This window comes from Colius striatus, chromosome 16, assembly GCF_028858725.1.
Source record: "Colius striatus isolate bColStr4 chromosome 16, bColStr4.1.hap1, whole genome shotgun sequence".
In the NCBI taxonomy this organism is placed as follows: Eukaryota; Metazoa; Chordata; class Aves; order Coliiformes; family Coliidae; genus Colius; species Colius striatus.
Genome location: NC_084774.1, coordinates 11,053,596 through 11,073,063, shown reverse-complemented (window position 1 = coordinate 11,073,063; position 19,468 = coordinate 11,053,596). Strand labels below are relative to the sequence as shown.

Here is a 19,468-nt window from a genome sequence, read left to right as displayed (position 1 = left end):
CTCACCTTCCCAGCAAAGAAGTGAAACTTCTTGTGTTCCAGCTTGTGCCTGTCACCTCCTGTCCTGTCACTGGGCACTACAGAAAAAGGACCATCCCCATCCTCTTGACACCCACACTTTAGGTATTTTTAAGCATTGTTAAGGTCCCATCTCAGCTTTCTCTTCTCCAAGCTAAACAGCCCCAGGTCCCACAGCCTTTCATCACCAGAGAGATGCTCCAGATCATCTTGGTATCCCTGTACTGGCCTCTCTCCAGCAGTTCCCTGTCCCTCTTGAGCTGGGGAGCCCAGAACTGGACACAGGACTGCAGATGTGCCCTTACTTGGGCAGAGTACAGAGGCAGAAGAACCTTCCTCAACTTGTTGCCCACACTCTTCTTAATGCACCCCAACATGCCATTGGACTTCCTGGCCATGAGGGCACATTGCTGGCCCACGTTCAGCTTGCTGTCCCTCCCTGTCAGGGAGGAGATGAGGTACCTTCACAGTGGGGAAATCCATAGGCTCCGGGCAGGCAGCTCTCGCAGCGCAGCCCCGTCACCCCTGGCCGGCAGCTGCACTGCCCCGTCTCCTGCTCGCAGGTGCTGTGCAGGGAGCCCTCCTGGGAGCACTGGCACGCTGCAAGAGAGGACAGCAACTGCTGGAGCTGCAGGGCACGGGGACTCCTGCACTCAAGGCTTCCCACCAGTAACCTCTTTTGTCTGCCTGACCTTCACCACCATCAAAGCAGCCAGAAACATGGGTTATAAATAACATACACGTTCATGCTTTGCTTTTGCTTCAAAAGGCCTCATCTTCTGAGAAAAACAATAGAAGCTGCAATGTTTATCCCACCTAGTCACATGTATTTATGTGCATTTTGGGAGACTGAGAGAAGTTTTGGTCAAGGAAAAGGGGAATGTGTGATTTCATCCCCAAAAGGTCAGCTATCAGTGACAAATCAAGCCCTACAAAAGCCCATTTGCTCCCAAACATTGGGCTCTGCCTGGCGGATGCCGTGTGCAGGCAGCAGCACAGCAGCACAGCCATGGCCCTGCCAACAGCCTGCAGCAGGGGCAAGGGAATGGCTCTGTGGCTTCTCTCATGCCTTGCCACCTGTGAGCACACACAGAGATCCTGCTGCCCTATCATGTGAAAGGTCAGCGAGCTGCCAGGGAGCTGCCCACACTCCCTGTGCCCAGTGTGTCTCCAAATCCCTGCCAAAGGGAGTGTTTTAGGCTGACACCCCTGGACTGGCAAAGGACAAAACATTGCTCATAAAACACCAGATCAGAAAACCAAAATCAAATCTGATCCTCCTCTGCTTTCCTTGCTGTGCCTCCTCTCCAGCTCTGCCATTTGGACACTGCTTTATGAGGCAAAAACAAAACCACAGAAGTGAGCACTGAGCTCCTGGGAGACCATTCCATCTCTGCCTCCACTCTCTTCAAAGGCACGCTGCCGGCATCAGCGCTTGCTGTGCTCTGCCAGCTGGCCCTGGCTCAGGCGCCTGCAGCCAGCACAGTGCAGCAGGGTGATGATGCTCTTTTGTTGCTTCAGGGAAATTGTATCACAGATGATTTTTTAATGAGTGGTACATTCTTGCTGGGAGACATAAGAGTACATCTGGCTTCCAGTCGGGCTGCTGACAGGGAGGGAGATGGGGACACTCTGCCCAGAGCTGGGGAAGGCTATTCAGAGTATGAGGCCACAGGCACCTGCCACAGGCATTGCTCAGCCCTGGCATCAGCAGCTCTGCTCCAGGAGTGATGCAGTGTCCAGGGAAGCAGAGGTGAAGCTCTCACCATCCTAGCAGACATTTGGGGCTGACATGAAACCCCAAATCCTGATCCTCCTTGTTCACCCTGTTGTACAACTGTTCTCCTGTTGGTTTCAGCACAGTTGCTCCTCCTGCACATTGGCATGAACCAAGTCGGAGTAAGCCTTGAAGAGCCTGGATGTGTCATATGAGCCACATCGAGCATCTCAAGGCACCAAGATATCATCTGAACATGTGATTTGAGACTTTGCTTACCCCACTCTGAGCCCTATTCTCTCTGGCTGCAAGCACTCAAGCCTGAGGACAGGCAGATGCAATTCAGCACATGTTTTGTGAACATCTGCACACAACACTTTCGGAGAGAAAGTCTGAACCACAGCTGCTCCCCAAGTCCTACTCTGTAGGTCTGTTTCTTAATAGGTTAGACTGCTTCCAGACAGGGTTTTATGTCCAAACCAAGCAGGCAGACCCTGCTGTTGGTGACAGTGAATGAACTGGGGCAGACAAACCACACAGCCTTTGGGGAAGCATTTGAGATGTTCACTCATTACAGAGCATGCCTGTCAGATGAGAGAGCCAGGTGAACTGTGCTCAGTCCTGCTGCAACAACACCTGTACTTTCATATACAGCCCTAGGAGGCAGGTTATAGAAAGGAAAACCATTACAAAGCCAGTAGCTGCAGCTACTCCCTTCCCTCCCCTGAGATCCAAGGGTGGTTACTCACGTGTGCAGCTGGGGTACCCGTAGAAGCCCAGGGCACACTGGCTGCACGTGGGTCCTGCAAAATTCACGTGGCATCGGCACTGGCCAGCTGGGCTGCAGTTGTTGTCCACTGCACCCCGGGAATCACAGGAGCAAGCTGAAAGAGCAGGATGAGCTGTAAGAGTCTGATGTGTGATGAAATGAGTGGTTGATAGGGCTGGGACAAAGGCTGGACTCAATGATCTTAAAGGTGTCTTCCAGCTGAAGTGATTCTATGATTCTATATGTGGCCAGCCACTGCGGCTCTGAATTGGCATTCAGCCCCACAGGAATCAGCCATTTCCATCAAAATGAAGTTAATGCATTAATCTCCTGGAAAGACAGGCAATATTTTCAGCTAGAGTCATGGCCATACCAGAAAAATGCCACTGAGGGCTTTTTTTACAGCCCATTCAATGTTCCTCAGATGGTCAGTAGGTTAATACACTAAGAGGACAGTCAAAAAAAGGCATAAGCTGAGAAACCAAGTCACAGCAGGGTTGTGATGAGGAAATGTGACAAAAACTGCTTCATCTTCCAGGCACTGTCATGGTCTGTGACCTCAACCACAAGGCTTTTCATTTTGAGAAACCCCAAAAGCCTTGCAAAACCAGGAGAGCTTTCAGAAGGTGAGAGCACATGAGGAATTGGCCTTACCATAGCAGTGGGGGTAGGAGTGGTGCCCGGGGCTGCACTGCTCACACCGTGGCCCTGTGAACTCAGCCCTGCACAGGCACCTCCCGAGGGAGTCGCAGCCTCCCGGCAGCGTCCCGACCGCGCTGCAGCCGCACACTGCAACAGAGAGAAGCTGTCTGTCCTGTGCTGGGGCAGGGGGCAAAGCTCATGGGCATATGGGGCTTTTTCTGAGATTCTCAGATGGGCATTTAGGTACTGCCCAAAGCATTCATACAGTTGCAGATGTCTGCCCACTGCATATGTGCCCCAAAACACTCACAAACCCACCTCCCAGTCCTTCAAAGCCCTGCCAGAAGACTCTGGCTCTGCCCATCCCCACGAGGTCCAGGTGAGGACAGATACGTACACTGGCACAGGGGGTAGTTGAAGTAGCCAGGAGCACACTGGTTACACAAGTGCCCTTCAAATCCCATTCGACACAGACACTGCCCTGTCTCGCTGTCACAGGTGCCATCGTACTGACCAGGGCCAGAGCACTGGCAGGCTGGAAAGCAATAAGGGCAACAGTAAATAAACAGCTCCTTTGTCTTTTTCCCATCCTAGGAAAGGAATCAGAGTGCTTGATCCTCTGGGGAACCTCTGCAGTCACTGCAGAAACCATGGGGGACACAGCTGACAGTAAGCATGCCTGGCCCACAGCTCACATCCATAGGGAATTTCTCAAGCCCCTCTCTGCAAGCTGGGAGGATGCTGGTGGGTCAGGGTTGGCTGGAAAATACCAGAAAAAGTCATGGGAAATTGTCACTTGGAAGTGGGGCTGGAGAATTCCTCTTCTCCAGTACAAGTGGAGGGCAGTGAGGCACACTCCTGCTCAGCAGGGCGAGCTTGGGGCTGCTAACCCCGGGGCACTCACGCTGGCAGCTGGGTCCGTAGTGGCCTGGGGCACACTGGTCACAGTGTGTTCCCTGGAAGTTGGGTTTGCACACACACATCCCCACGCGAGGGTCTCTGCGACAGGCGTTGCCTTCGGTGCCGCCGGCGTAGCAATCGCAGTCTGCAGCGGGGACACACAACAAGCAACATCACACACGGCTGTCAGTCCATCTCTGCAGCTGGGCAGGGGGCCCGTAGGGACAGGGAAGGAGCTGCCATGAGAGGCAACAGCTCAAGTGTTTGCCTCTGAATAACCTTCCTACCAGCTGCAGATGTTGTAAACAAACCTCACTCAATGCCCAGCATGCTGGGCTCTGGGGGGTCGCAGGGTGGCTGGGAGACCTCAGCATCATGGACATGTGCAAGGTGCTGGACTAGCAGCAGGGCAATGCACAGGGCAGATAAATGCTGTTTGCACAAGTCCAGACAGGGCTGATTTGGTGCAGCATTGCTCAAGAGCTGTGCAGGAATAATGAAAGCCTTCAGAGTAGGGTTTGGGCTTTCCCTCTGATCACTCCATGCTGAGCTGCCTCTGAGACCCTCCTGCTGCCAGGGCAGGCAGATGCCCGTAGCACAGAAGCCGTTGGCCAGCCTTGCCTTCACCAACAGCAGCAGTGTAGGATGCTAGGCTAGGAGAGGGAAGAGCATAAATCATCCAAGAAACAGAAGGAGAGGGAGAAATGAGAAGGGAAGTGAGAAATTCCATCTCAGGAAAGTAAAACCTGTCTGGAAGACAGAGCTCAAAATATCAGAGGAAAGGAGAAGGTTATCTAACTGCAATGGGGAGCATGAGACAGGGAAGGACCTGGTGGGAAAAGAGACAAGAAAAAGCATAGGAGAGGAGATGAACCAAGAGGAGTGAGTGTGAGAGAGGAGGGAGGCAGAGAGGAGCAGGGATGAGGGCAGGGGTGAGGGAAAGGAACACAGAGCCAGAGGCTGCCTGTGCATGCTCCCCAGCTGCCCGCAGCAGTGTTACTGCAGCTCTGTGCAGAGGGGCCATTCACCATGTGGAAACCACAGGGCATGCAGGTATGGCAGAGGACAGGTCTGTATCTGAACCCAAAGGCTGAGATCTGGGAGAACCCAGCTCAGGTTCCAGCTCAGTCACAGCCCTTCTGTGATCTTAGTGGAGGTTCCTTACAGGGAAGCCAGAAAAACATGCCCACATGGCCTGGACCCCAGAATAAAAGCACACAACCACACAGCCACTCTGGGCTACAGCTTCCCTGAGTCTAAGAGGAGGATCATAAAACTTCCTTTCCTTCTCTCCTCAGCTGCCTCCTTTCTCAGAACCACCCTGTGTCAGGGCTGTCTCTTACAATGAATGTGCCCAGTAAACTGAAAACCTGATCTTGCATGTGAGATACAACAGTAATAAAGCACAGTGATTGCCAGAGCAACAAGGGAAATTGCACTGCTTACTTATTATCTGTCCTGCAGGGAGCACTTGTTCTCCAGTGTCGTTGTGAGCAAAAGCTGGAACAGCTGCACAGAGAAAGAGACATTGCACAAGTCATCACATATGCTCAAAGAAACCTTGTCAGGATATCAAGGGGTTGACGGTCCCACAGCTGAACAGGCTGAACGAACATGTGGAACATGGAATGAAGTGCAGACATCCCACTAAACAAAGACCTGTCACAGCCATTTTTAACCCAGATTCTGGAAAGATGTGTTTCACAGAGAGGTAAGACTCCAGCCAAATGGGAAGCTCCCATTGACTCCAGCTCTGGTCGCACTTCCACCCAAAGGTGGGGGTTAATTGTCCCCACCTACAAGAACTCTTCCTGGCACAGGGAAAAGGCACCTGAAGAGCAGCCCCAACTGGAGCCGTTGGCCCCTCCTGCACCCCCAGGGTCTGTGGGGTCCCAGAGCTGCCCAGTCTGCAGCTGCACACCCCCTACTCACGGTAGCAGTGGGGGAAGTTGAGGTAGCCCTCAGCACAGGCATCACAGTGCTCCCCAGTGTAGCTGGGTTTGCAGTAGCAGCGGCCAGTGAGGTCCTCGCAGGTGCCATCAGTGAAGTCAGACTCACAGTCACAGCCTGCAGAGAGGGACAAGCAGGTAGTGGCTGTCACTAACAGAGATCCCCAGCCAGCCACAAGCACCACAGAACCACCACTGCAATACAGAGCAATACAGGACACCCTGCCTTCTGCTGGAGATTCTCTCCAAAAACAAGAAGTGTGATTTTGCTGCTTCCCAAGGGGTCTGGCTTAGAGGAACCACTCCCGCTGTGCTGGTCCCAAGGAAACCAGCACAGCTCCAACTTGCTCCTCCAGGAGGCTGCAGTTTCCTTGGAGAGGTGGCAGTGGCACACTACAGCAAGGACACAGGGCAGAAGAGCCAATGTGCCACAGCCACTAGACAGAGCTGGGCTCCCCAGCAACACAGATATAACCCTCTGCTGCCGAGAAATCCCTGCCTTGGCACATGGAGAGCAGTAGTCTGCATGTGCCAGCTGAAAGGGCACAGAGATGACAGCCAGGACTGGATTGCCCTCCAGGCAACAGCAGGGGTAACAATGCATTTTTGTCTCATTCCAGTCTTGGAACAAACCATCACTTCTGATTCCACAGATGCTGCAGACACACATACTGTCTGCATGTGCACATACATTTCCATGGGCAATGCCAGTTGCAGCAGGAACTGCTCACATAATCACATCTCTTATGGTGCTGGACTCTTACACTAGAAAAGACCACCCTCCTGAGCACCATCAAGCCCAAGCTGGCATCTGCAGCCTGCAGAGGAAACCACTCACGGTAGCAAATGTACGGAGAGTCGATCGGGTGGTCAGGGGACCGGTAGTATCCTGGGATGCACCTCTCACAGTTAATGCCAGTGGTGTGATGCTGAAAAACAGTGGGTTACAGGGGCATCAGTCCCTCTGTCTGCAGGATCCATGTTCATCTGCCAGATTTACTGAGAGCTTCAGGGTTCAGAAGGAGCAACTTGTATGTGTCAGACCACAAAAAATGTAAATCTGCTCAAAATTCCACATACACCGATTTGAAAACAAAGCATTTCCTGCAAACTGTTTATCCTCCCAGAAGCCCAGTCTGACCTTCAGGTTCACATCTGACCTCAAGCTGTTTCACTTGCTTCACGTGGTAAAATGTCCTGGCTGCTCTGTGCTAGGAGGGTGGGAGTAATCCGTTTCCTCCCAGCAAGAAAGAACAGCTAAAATTTTCATGCCACTGCATGAATTAACCAGCTGACAGTCATCTCAGTGGAAAAGCTGCTTTCCCATTTTCACCGGGAACTTCAGAGACTGAGGAGACTGGCATTTTGGTGGTCAGAGAGAGATCCAGAGATGGCAGCACTTGAGCACTGTAAGCTAGGCAGGGACTTCATGTGCTCAGTACCAGCCTGTTCCTCAGGACACAGGGCACAGAACCTCAGCAGACCTAACCCTACAGCACAGAAAGGTAACAGTACTACTCAGGGGACAGCTGTTTTCATTACTGGGGTACACTCCTTTGGCAAACAGACAACATTTCCAGGGACAGACCTAATTTAAGATGACAGAGGGTGTGTGAGAGGGTTGGTGGAGCTGCAGCAAAGCTGAATTCCAGGCTGACAGAGGAAACAAACACAAAAATCTGCAGCAGCCTTTTCCATAGGAGCTCTTCAGGCCTACCTGACAGTCAATGCAAACACCTCCCCCTTCAAACTTGTCTTGGACACTTTTGCTGGCTTTGTGGCGATCCACCTCAGGGTCGTAGTAGCAGTCATAGGCATGGCCATTGCAATTGCAAGCTGAAAAGGCAAACAGACATTTAGCTAAGGCACCGCCCCAGGAGATAAACTCCTCCTCATGGGTTTGACCATGGATGTGTTACTTATCAATGAGGAAAGATGCTTGAATGCACCTGGGGGATTACATGATTACAAACTCCCAGAAGGCTTCCAGCTCAAAAAGTTTAGTCTGTGGCAGGAAAAACTCATCAGGCACAAAACCAGAAGCAAAATATGTGCAAGCATGTATAGACAAGAAAGAGAAATCACCCAACTTCAGGGGCTCAAGTAGCCTGGCTCAGAGAGCAACATTCTTGCTTCTTTTATCCCATCTGGGATAGACGTGAGCTGCAAAGTTCAGCACCCAGTGAGGGTGCTCTTAACAAACCCACAAGCTTAAGATCCAACTGTCCTTTGCTGCCCTGCATTTCTAGGAGCCTGTGTGATGCAGCTCAGTCCATGCTCTGCATTCCCAGTGCAGCCCAAATTCCGCTGTCGGCAATTACCAAAGGGTTTTCTGGACAAATAAAGACATCCTGTGTGTAAACACATCCCAACGTAATTCATCTTGGAGACAGAATTGAGCAATGAGACTTGCCTGCATGAACCCTTGGACATGCAGGAGGAACTGGAACCAAAGTCCTGCACAGGCTTTGTGCGAGCCTCAACTGAGCACAATTAACCACTGTGCAAACTGCCCTCTCTGCAGTGCCAGCCATCGCCACTTCCCCCACTGCCACACACCATAAACCCCACCAGTTCCACGACTGGCTTCTCCTCAGTGCAACTGCCAGGACCAATGTGTGCTTTGCAAAGGCAGGAGGGACCCCAGCCCCACTTACGCTGGCACTCGTTGGCGCTGTCGGTGGTGGCGGGTCTCCAGGGCGCCTGGTTGAAGCCGGGGCAGCAGCGCTCGCAGGACGTGCCGCAGGTGTTGTGTTGGCAGTCACACTGCAGCCTGCAACGAGGGACAGCAGCTGCTGCAGCACGGATGGGAACCCGTGATGTGACCCTGCTGTGCCCAAGCACCACCAGCCAGGCACACACAGGGGTTTGCTCATGCAAATACTCTGGGAAATGAGCTTCTAAGGCATTTAAAAAGCCAAAAATAAAATGAATTACTAGAATGCCAGAAGCTCCTCCAGCCCGACCCCCTGCTAAAGCAGCTTCCCCTCGATCAGGGGGCACAGGAACGTGTCCAGGTGGGTTTGGAAGCCTCCCAAGGAGGAGCCTCCACACCCTCCCTGGGCAGCCTGGGCCAGGGCTCCCTCACCTCAGCATCAAACAAGTCTTTCTTTGTGTTTAGGTGGATCTTTTTGCGTTCCAGCTCATGTCCATTACCCCTTGTCCTGTCACTTGACACTACAGAAAAACAGTCTTGCCCCATGCCCCTGACATCCATCCTTTAGGTACTTATAAGCGTTGATGAGGTTCCCCCTCATTCCTTTGTTATCTGGGTTGAACAGCCCCAGGTCCCGCAGCCTTCCCTCCTCACAAAGATATTCCAGTGCCCTCAGCATCTTGGTGTCCCTGCACTGGCCTCTCTCCAGCAGTTCCCTGTCTCTCTTGAACTGAGGAGCCCAGAACTGGACACAGGACTCCAGATGGGGCCTCACTAGAGCAGACTAGAGGGGCAGGAGAACCTCCATCAACCTGCTGCCCACACTCAGGTGATTAACTCAGTGTGCCACTAGCTCTACTGACAACAAAATGTGACATGGTTGGAAGTGGCAGTGGTAGGAACCTGGAGCAAATCACTTGTGAGGGAGTGGTACGGTGCAGGGACGTGAGGATGTCCCCACCACTGTGCAGGGGCCAGGCGGATCCCCATCTGCTCTTCCAGGTACACCTGTGCTTGCAGAGAGCAAGAGTTACAACTGGAATGAAGCCTTTGAGCAGATGCTGGCCCCCTGCTCCCTGTGAAAGGCACCTCCTGCTCTCCTCAGCCGCCACAGGCAGGGCTGTGCTGGGTAAACAGGCGGCTCCACAGGCGCCAGGCAAGAAATCTCAGCGGTGGACTGAGGGATCTCGTCCCTGCTCGACCGCAACGGTGATTCATTAACATCAGTGACATCACCTCCAAAACTTCCACTTAGCAGGAGGCGACTCTCATCCAACACAAACGCTTTCTGTTGTATTAGACTTATGGATAATACAGCATGTTCCAGCTTTTATCTATGCAATTACTCATTTCCCCTCAGGGCTAGTCTGCCACTCCTCTCTCTCCCTCCTCCAATGCTTTTCCATTCAAAAGTGGTGTTTAAAAATAAATGGAACTTTTTAAAACATTTGAGACAAATGGAGCTGTCCTTCTGGGTGAAATGCAGACACACTCCTCCGTGGCTGCACTGACATGAGTGCCATGCTTTCCAGCCACGTGTATTTTTAAGCTGAGGGACCTGCAAGTGATCTCTAGTGAATATCCAGACACAGGCAGCAGCATGGGACAAGTGAACTCATTTTAATGAAGTACGGGATGATCTGAAAGTTCAGGGGAACGCAGGTAGGATTCACACTCAGCAGGTTTGCTTCAGCCAGACGGGCTGGGAGGCAGGAGGTGCTGGCCCTGCTCCCTGCCCTCACGCTGTGAAATGCCTGGCTGCACTCAACTCTGTGGGAGCTCGTGGTGCCCCATCCCTACCCACACTCACAGGCTATCCAGAGTCCAGGCACAAAAATCAAGCCACTGAGATGTTGGCTGGAGCCTAAATGTCAGAAATGAACCTTGAAACGTTCCCTAGGGACTTTGTTCTCCCTATGTTTTGCAGATCCAAAGGGAGATACAATGAAAGGCAAACCTCAGCCATGCCTCCAATGAAATCATCCACAGAACTCTCACCTGGCTGAATATCACTCAGCTCTCACACAGAAACAAAATCTTACGGGCTTTTTTCATGGCAGCAGCTGGAGATCAAGATTTATGTCCACATACACGTGGAGAAACTTGGTCACTGAGTCAGGGAGCTTCCAAGCCTGCTGGGCAGTGTTAATCTCCCTGTCTCGAGGACTCCAGCCACACAACCCGACTCTCTAACATTTGAGATGTTTGAAAAGCACTGGTTCAGTTCCCAGAAAGCAAAAGGATGGCACTCATTGAGTAAAGATGTACATTTCAGATGGAGAAGGAGCTATTTATTTAGTCTCTGTTGTCCAGAGTTTGCAGTGACCTCTCAGAGAGCTCATCTATCACGGCAGCTTTACTGCACCTTGTGCTGAGTCCGTGCCACTAATGAATTATGGACAAATGTGCAGAAGCTACAATATTTACATGTTGCCTTGATTGAATATATACAAGGAAGAAGAGGGAGCGGCTGTGTTCACATAGCACAGATTTCCTGGTCATCCTGCTGTAAAAAAATAAAACCACAGCCTTCCCACTGAAGTGATGCTTGACAGCAGAGACTATAAACAGCTGCCAGCGAGCCGCTGTGTCAGAGCTGAGTGGCACACAAGTGCTGCAGCAGCTGGATTTGCCCAGGACACCTGAGTAGCACAATCAAGAAAAAGAAAGCCACCTTCCCTAACTGCTTCTGACTGAGTAAAAACCACCTGCAAGAGGGATTCAGGGCAAGCTGGTGTTCAGGATCCAGCAGTGTGAAAGCATCCTCAACCTCTTGCAGATCTGCTTCTGGGCAGCCAGCCTGCTGCTGTCTTGCTGGTGGTTATCTTCACTATATGGCTGAAGATCTTCAGCATCTCTGGTTGTTCCCTCTCTTGCTGGGGGCATCTGTGATGGGGAGTGAACCCACGGAAACTGTTGCTCTTATCAGACAGATGCAGAGCACTTGCAGGGTTCTCCTGAGCTCTAATCATCAGTAACCACATGTTAACACAGGATTCCTGTCCAGGCTCTCTGAAACATGCCAGGTCCTCACTGATGCTGACCTCACTGCTCACAGGCTTTGCCAGGAGAAAGGTTTGTGCCTGATCCTGCTGGTGCTCACCTTTAACCAGGAGAACTTTCCTTCCCTCTGCTTAATTCAGCCTATTCAGCCTTGAGGCAGAGACAGGCAGTTGTGCAAAGTACAAAGGACCCTTGAGGAGGCTGTATCTACCCAGACATTGTAGGCCCTTGCACGTACACACTCAACACAAGGACCAGACATGCTGCCAACTTAACACAGCTGGATGGGCAGCCTCTGTAACTTGGCACTTCAGAGCAGCTTTCCAAAGCTGGATAAACATTATCATTTATGGCCAGGAAGTCAGCTCACGAACATGCTCTGCCACGTCCTCGAGCCTTTGCCAAGATTTCTAGCTCACCTCACCTCTATTAAAGTGCTCATCCTGCCTTTTTGGGCAACAGACACAAGAAACACCATCATGTGCAGAAGACAGAAGTTAAAATGAGAAGCAGAGACCTCTGAGACAGGCTAAGACATAACTGGGACTGTTAATAGGGCCTGGCCAATTCACATTCCTTGTCTCTCTCTATTTGCATTTCCTTGCCCTGTTGCTGTCCCACATCAGTGTCTGAAGAGGCAGGACACGTGCAGAGGGGCACACCACGTCTCCTGCTCAGATGGGTGGCACAGATTGCTGAAGAAATGACATGTTTCTGACAGCTGGGCCCATGACACGAAGGGACAGTATGTCTGAGCCCCAGCTGCCTCTTGTCCTACAACATTATGGCAGGTATCACTGTGCTGGCTCTGTGCCACGTAAGGGCAGGAGGGGTGGGATGTCTGCCCAGCAGTGCCCGCTTCAGCAGGAAGGTTGGACACAACTGCCGCTGCAGCCTTGGAGAGTGGCAGCATTTCACCAGTTACTCATTTTCTCAATGGAAAGTATCGTATTTCTGCTGACTTCCCCATGCTCCTGGGCTTCCTAACAGGGTACAGCAGTGCCATGAGAAGTTCTTCTATCCCAGAGGCCTTTACAGATGTTATGTGGTAACTGTACAAAGAACCCAAGTAGGAAATGTTTTCTCCTCCAGGGAAGCTCGATCTGCTCTGGGTGAAATGCAACAGCTGCTTACAAACATGTGCTGCAACGTTAGAGCCCAGTTTGGGGCCAAGAGCAAAGATGCAAAACACATCCAAATGGGAGTGGAGGAGGGGAATTCTGTGAGGCAGGGACAGTCATCAGCAGAAGTGGCACTGAACAATGATTCCCAACCATCTCTCATCCCTTGATTTTCCCTCTCTTCCAGGAGAGCCCCAAGCCACTGACATACCCAATAAATGTCATGGCATTTGTAAGCTAAAGTATCACACTGCACCACAAAGCCCTTCTGCCTTAGTACACAGGCACACTGTGCATCCAGCAACACCAAAGTCTGAAACACAACCAGGGAGCTGTACATTCAAATATTTATGAACTTCCCTTTGTCAGAGAGTTTGGCACACTGAGGCAGACTTGCTTACCAATGCCTCTTTGTTTTAACACTTAGCAGCTCTAACCTTGGCTGGGACTCACTGGAATTTTGTTTCAGAAGATCCCAAAGTTCTACATGATCCCGATGAGAAAGAAATTTAAGCTTCCCTTGTCCAGCTGAATCTACCCATCCCTTTCATAAAGGCAACATTCAGGCTGCAAACAGATGGCTAAGAAGTAACACTTTCATGGTTTGCAGCAGCTCTGGCATTTCAAGTTGCCAAAGCGGATGGGAAGAGCCCCATGAGCCAAAACGTAACTGCTCTGCACGCTCCTGTTCGTTTGCAAAGAGCAGTTGTTTAGCTACACACATAACCAATTTATGGCCCTTTTGAGTAGAAACTGGTAGTAGAGTCTCTGGTTTCTTGAGAGACCATCTATTTATGAGAATATTGCCCCAATTCTTAAGAAGTCACATGAGAAGCAAGAGACTTCTCTGAGCAGAAGAGAAACCAGCCCCAGGCTTTGATGAGAAACCTCAATGTTCAAACACAGTTTATCAGCTTTGCACACCCACCCTCCCACTCCAGCACTCAGCTCCCATGGGGTTGGCAAGGTTGTGGGCAGGGAAATCAGACCACAGGGAACTGATCTGGCTGAAAAATAACCTGACAAAATGTCTGATTTTTGCTACTTTGGCTGCACCAGTTTCCAGTTCATTCTCAGGGCAGAGCCACCAACAGCAGTGCCAGCTCAATCACCAGCTAAGGAAGAGACACGACTCACACTGGTATCTTTCATTCTTAGCACAACAATTCAAGTGCTTTTATACAGAACTGGGGCTTTGAAAGGTGTTACCTGTAAGGGTCAGTAGGGTCTTTGGCATCACAGACGTCTGCGTGGCCATGGCAGACACAGCGCCCTCCAATGCTGATATCTTTGATGCTATAGTAATACTGGAGAGCACAAGAAAAGTTGGTCATTAGTATCTTTATGAATGAGCTTTGTAACTGCCCTACTCAGGATAAAGCAGGACTTTATCCAGTAAAATGTGTTGGAGTACTTCCTTTACAGTGACAAGCTGGACCTTGTAGGCTGCCAGATGAGACCCACCCCCACTAACAGCCCATTACTACAAGCTGGGTCTCCCAGCACAGGCAAAAGGCCACATGTGACACCAAGAGGTGCTTCCCAGTTTCATGTTGTTACTCCCAAGCACAGTTGATCCCAAGTAGCCTCCAGCTGCAATCATGGCAGCAGTGGCACACGCTGCAGATGACTTCAGCTTGGGCAAGACAGAGAGAAAATCCCCGTGGGCAGCATCTAGGGATGTCTTCTCCCCAAAGGCAGCATGCACAGCCCTCAAACATGTTAGCAAGAGGCATCAGGGTCTGCCTTACCCTCCTTGTCACCGTAGGGTCCCTTAAAGCTTTGCCCATCAGGTGCCCGAGCAGCGTGTTGGTCTGCAGGAAGCGCAGTCGGATGTTGGTGGCTTTGGTGAAGTTCCGCAGGAGAGGAGAGTAGGAGAAGTTCATGGCTCCTGGGCGTCCGTTCACCAGAGAGACAACGATCTGCAAACACAAGGAGGGGAAAGGCCAGCTTGGATGGGGCTTTGAGTCTGGCCTACTGGAAGGTGTCCCTGCACATGGCAGGGGAGGGACAGGGAACTTCTGGATAGAGTCCAGTGTGGGGCCACCAGGATGATCAGGGGAGTGGAGCATCTTCCTTACGAGGAAAGGCTGTGGGAACTGGGGTTGTTTAGTCTGGAGGAGACTGAGGAGAGATCTTACTAACATTTACAAATACCTAAATGGTGGGTGTCAAGAGGTTGGGGCAGCACTTTTTTCTGTTGTATCTAGTGACACGACAAGGGGTGATGGGAAGATGCTGGAACACAAAAAGTTCCATTTAAACGTAAGGAAAAACTGTTTCAGTGCTGAGGTGAGGGAGCCCTGGCCCAGGCTGCCCAGGGAGGGTGTGGAGGCTCCTGCTCTGGAGGACTTCAAAACCCACCTGGACACATTCCTGTGTGACCTGATCTAGGTGGGAGCTGCTTTGGCAGGCAGATTGAACTGGATGATCTCTAGAGGTCCCTTTCAACCCCTACCATTCTATGATGATTCTATGACCTTTAAGGCTCCTTCCAATCCAAATCATTCTGATTCTATGCAAACAGATCTGTACAATCAACCCTGTGACGTGAGAGGAAACTCATCTCTCCTTCAGCCGAATTCAGTCTTTACCTCCTTTCCAGATGACTCAGTTCCCTGCCAGTCTCATTTAGTTTAACTGAGCAGTTTAAGTGGCACCCAGAAGTCAAGAGGGAACCAATTACTGAGTAGCCCCAATCACTGGGAAAGCCTGGAAACTCCAGGGGATGAAAACATGCATCTGCTCACCTCCCCGTTTTCCAGAGGGACGATCCGGGAGTACTCAGTAGTGCAGATGGCGTGGTCGTCCTTGGTGATACGATCCACGGTGTGCAGTCCAAACTTCTCAATGCAGTCCCTCTTGGAAGCTGTTCATCAACCAGAGATGAGAGCAGTAAAAGGAACAGTTCAGAGCCCTGCCTTGATTTTCTCATACTGACCAACAGGAGAGAAAGGTTTTTACTCTTTGTTAAGCATTTAATACATAGGGATGGCTTTGTATCATTAACTGTGTCATTGCTAACTCACATGTACTCCCCTAAGGGAAGGAGTCATTATGAGAATAATAGGCATGGTCAGAAATCCTCCTAAATCACCTCATTCAGTAAATAGGGAAAGTGAGAATGGCCACTGTACCTACTGTGATTACCTGCAAAGAAACCTACCCCTTAATTGTGGTATTGACCTCAGAGTTTATTCAGCTTGAGATCTACAACCCTGGTCTGGATTTGTTGCCTTGATGGCACTGGATTTGCTACACTGCTTCACTCAACCAATACTACACAACATAAATGCCAAAGGTACTCAGAACCAGTCTGGGGACAGCAATCAAGGGCTCCTGCCACTAAGTGGCAATGCAAGGCTGGCTAAAGCCAGGGCACAGTTACCACCAGGCAGTCACACTGCTGCTCCTGCATCCAGCTTTGGGGAACACTGCAGGCCAAGATGCTCCTTGCAGCTGTAGGAATGACCTGGCTTTTCTGCACAGCCCCTTCTGCAAGTCCAGCATCCTTGTCCCCAGGGTGTCTGGCATCCCTGTGCTGGCAGAGCCAACCAAACCACAGTGAATGTGCTGGGGCAGTTCACACCTGATTGTGCAAGGTGATGAATACCCACACCTACCCATGCAAAGCCAACACAGTGCCACTTTCAGGCCACTCTCTGCAGCTTTTCCCCTGGGGAAGAGCCAGGGACAAAGGCTGCTGCTCCTTCCCACTCCCATTCCACATGCCCCAGGAGCTCTCAGAAGCGTGTGACAAAGCACTGCAACACTCCTGAGGGTGTTTCCATGGGGAGAAGGAGGAAGAAAAGGCATCCAACACAACCTGCTGCTCCTGGCAGCACAGCTCAGCTCACAGAGGGAGCTGATGGGGAAACAGCCTAATCCATGTGAACAATCCTCCAAAATCTGTTGCAATGTGCCTGCAGAAGGCCTCACTCTGTGTGCTGCACTGCCAGGCAGGAGGAACTGAAAGGGGGGAGCACAGAGAGCTTCTGCCTCCCCTGCCTTCACCTCTGGCTTGCAACCACCCACATCTCATCTCCAGAAATGTGGCATTACTCCATGAAACACTGTTCTGGCAACAGCAGGAGCTCAGTTGCATCTACAGGAAGATGGTGTGGAAACATTTCACATCAGGTCTCTGGCTTCCAAGCTCTGCTTCACCAGGTGCTTTTCTAAAGGCAATTTATCCTGAATCCCCAGGCGAGGAGCCTGTCACCACTGGCTCAAGATGATTGATTTCCAGAGCACTGCCAAGGCTGGGCATGGAGACAGGATGCTCAGCAAGAGCAGCTAACAGGAAAAACAAAACACTCCTCCAGTTATTGCAAATCTCCACAACCATGTGAGCCAGGAGCCAGGCACTCTGAGCTAAAACTGAGCAACCCATCAGTCTCAAACCACAGCAATGCTTTAAAGAAGCATTAGACTGTGAAGCCTGTCCTCAGCAGAGGATGAACTGTGGCTGCTCTCATCTCCATTGTGGCACTGCCCAGCTTCTCTGGAGACATTCAAAATCCACCTGGATGAGCTCTTGGGTGGTCCTGCTCTGGCAGTGCAGTTGGGCTAGATCCTGAGGTCCCTTCCAACCCTTAACACTCTGTGATTCTGTAACATGCTGAGCTGGGGCAGACAAGGCTCTGCAGGCCTGGTTGGACAGCTGGGACCAGGCATCTGTCATGCCCTGTCCCCATTTGAAACGCTGTGTGGGGAGCCCTCCTTGCAGATAAACACCACCACAAATGCCCAGTGCTCCTGCTTCTCCTTTGGTGGCCGAGGGAAGCACAGTGCAGAAGATTCACATTGCCATGGTCCCTCCAGCCCCCTCCCCAAGGCAGCCCATCAGCTGCACTGACAGATGCTTTCCACCACAGTCATTTCTTCCTTCCTCCTACAGAGAGAAGCCCAAAAGCACTTCAGCAGCCTGGCTGGGGGTCTTGGGGAAGCAAACACCTCCCATGCTGAGTGAGGCTTGGGGGCAGTGCCGAGCCTGTGGGGATGGTGTCATCCAGGATGAGGCTTGCTGGTGTCTCTGGAGAACACTGACATTGCTGCTGGCTGCTTTCAACCCTGTTACTGAACTGACCACTGTTTTTATTAGACCACCTACAGAATTCCCCACGCCAAAAATAAAGCTCTGCAAAGGATTTGTTGTGCTAGCGAATCTGGCAGGTTTTGGAGCAGCCGCCTCCTTATTTCCATGGGAATTTTCCACTGAGCTGTGTTACTGATGTCACACATGGTGAGGGAAGGGGACTCCAGACACTGCAGCATCACCACTCCACGCAGGAACACGCAAGCAGGACTAAAGCTCCCCTCTCAGCCTCAGACCATGCAATAACATGACCATAACAGGGCCCAAGAGAGGTTTCAGAGCTAGAAGGGAAATTCTCAGAGGACATAGAAAAAAGCAAAGCAGGCAATTTGGCAGCAGTAATTCCCCACTAGCACACAGCAGAGGGGAAGACATTTGCACTGGAGAGCAGTCATCACGTTAAGGCAACACAGCGGGTTAAATATCTGCAGCTTTTTCCTGCCCTGGAAAAGGGCAACAAACCTAATGCACAGGCTGACAGGTAAGCCAGAAATATGAGCCTTTAGGGGCAGCCTCTGAGTGCTCCAAAGTCCTTCCTTGCCAGGTTTTAAGCTCTGGCTGTAGATCTTAACTCACATCTTCTCCCAATTACTGCTGCTGCTTCTGGGAAGGGCTGGTGCTTAACAAGTTCCTCAGCATCTGTCTGCCTCATAGACCCTCTGGGAGAAGTTTTGTAGAACCATCTATTTCTAAAGGGATGAGGTTTTAATCCAAGAATGGGAGAGTCAAACACACAACCTGGATATCTGCAGTCACCCTTTCCAGCCAGCTGTCTCTGATCCCATCTTGTCCAGCAGCAGGACAGTGGTGTCCAGCCCTGCACAGGGATCTTTGGTACTGGGAAGTGCCAAGGGACTGTTTTCTGCATCCTGACTTTTCTGTTACAGCAGCCACTTGAAATCAAGCTGCTGGTTTGCTTCTGGAAGAGCTAAAACATGCCAGTACAGGGCAGACACACAGAGAGAGGAGGGCAGGGAGCAGATGATAAGAAATCCCACCTTCCAGCCTTAGACCAGTAATACTCAGTCACTGAGACTGGGGCCAGCTTTGGCATCCACATACATTTGGGTGGGCACTAATGACAAGACTTCAAAAATTACATTTAGTCCCTGAAAACAAGCAAGTTCTCCTGCCCTGAGGAGCACCACAACTTCACCCAGCTGCTCTGATCTGAGCCTCAGCCCCTGCAGCCTTATTGGGCAGAAGAAACAGAGGACACGTCCTGCATTGCAGCAGTGACACAGAAACAACCCCAAACCCAGCCTTGCACTTGTCTAAAGAGCTGTCTCCATTGTGGCCTTGCTACCTGGCACCACACTGAAGTTCTCTTGGAACACAGACATACTTACAGGCAAAGTACTGCCAGGGCTCATAGGTAAGGCCAAAGTCAGTAGATCGCTCCAGCACCCAGAGGTCAGGACGAGGGGAATTGGCAAATTTGATGAGGACATATGCTACGTGGAAGAGCTGAAAGAAAGGAACACAGAGTTAGTTGGCTGCTTGAGGCATCATGAAAAACAGGGAGAGCTTAGTGGGATCCAAGCTGAATAAATTGGCACTTTGCAGATGCTGCTGCTCACAAACAGCCTGTGGAGC

At 51.2% G+C, this 19,468-nt stretch overlaps 1 protein-coding gene across 3 annotated transcripts in view; it reads right to left on the bottom strand.

The window, feature by feature from the left end:
- LAMA5 (laminin subunit alpha 5) overlaps window positions 1-19,468 on the bottom strand; it is an 88,719-nt gene that overhangs the window by 32,880 nt on the left and 36,371 nt on the right. For all 3 annotated transcript variants that reach the window (XM_062009221.1, XM_062009222.1, XM_062009223.1), the window contains exons 3-16: window positions 19,222-19,339; window positions 15,525-15,643; window positions 14,526-14,696; window positions 13,984-14,081; window positions 8,652-8,767; window positions 7,712-7,830; window positions 6,833-6,923; window positions 5,978-6,112; window positions 5,492-5,554; window positions 4,050-4,190; window positions 3,543-3,680; window positions 3,158-3,292; window positions 2,484-2,618; window positions 480-617 (exon numbers count right to left, since the gene is read on the bottom strand). In XM_062009221.1, coding sequence (XP_061865205.1) covers window positions 480-617; window positions 2,484-2,618; window positions 3,158-3,292; window positions 3,543-3,680; window positions 4,050-4,190; window positions 5,492-5,554; window positions 5,978-6,112; window positions 6,833-6,923; window positions 7,712-7,830; window positions 8,652-8,767; window positions 13,984-14,081; window positions 14,526-14,696; window positions 15,525-15,643; window positions 19,222-19,339 — 1,717 coding nt within the window. The remainder of the gene's footprint in view (window positions 1-479; window positions 618-2,483; window positions 2,619-3,157; window positions 3,293-3,542; window positions 3,681-4,049; window positions 4,191-5,491; window positions 5,555-5,977; window positions 6,113-6,832; window positions 6,924-7,711; window positions 7,831-8,651; window positions 8,768-13,983; window positions 14,082-14,525; window positions 14,697-15,524; window positions 15,644-19,221; window positions 19,340-19,468) is intronic.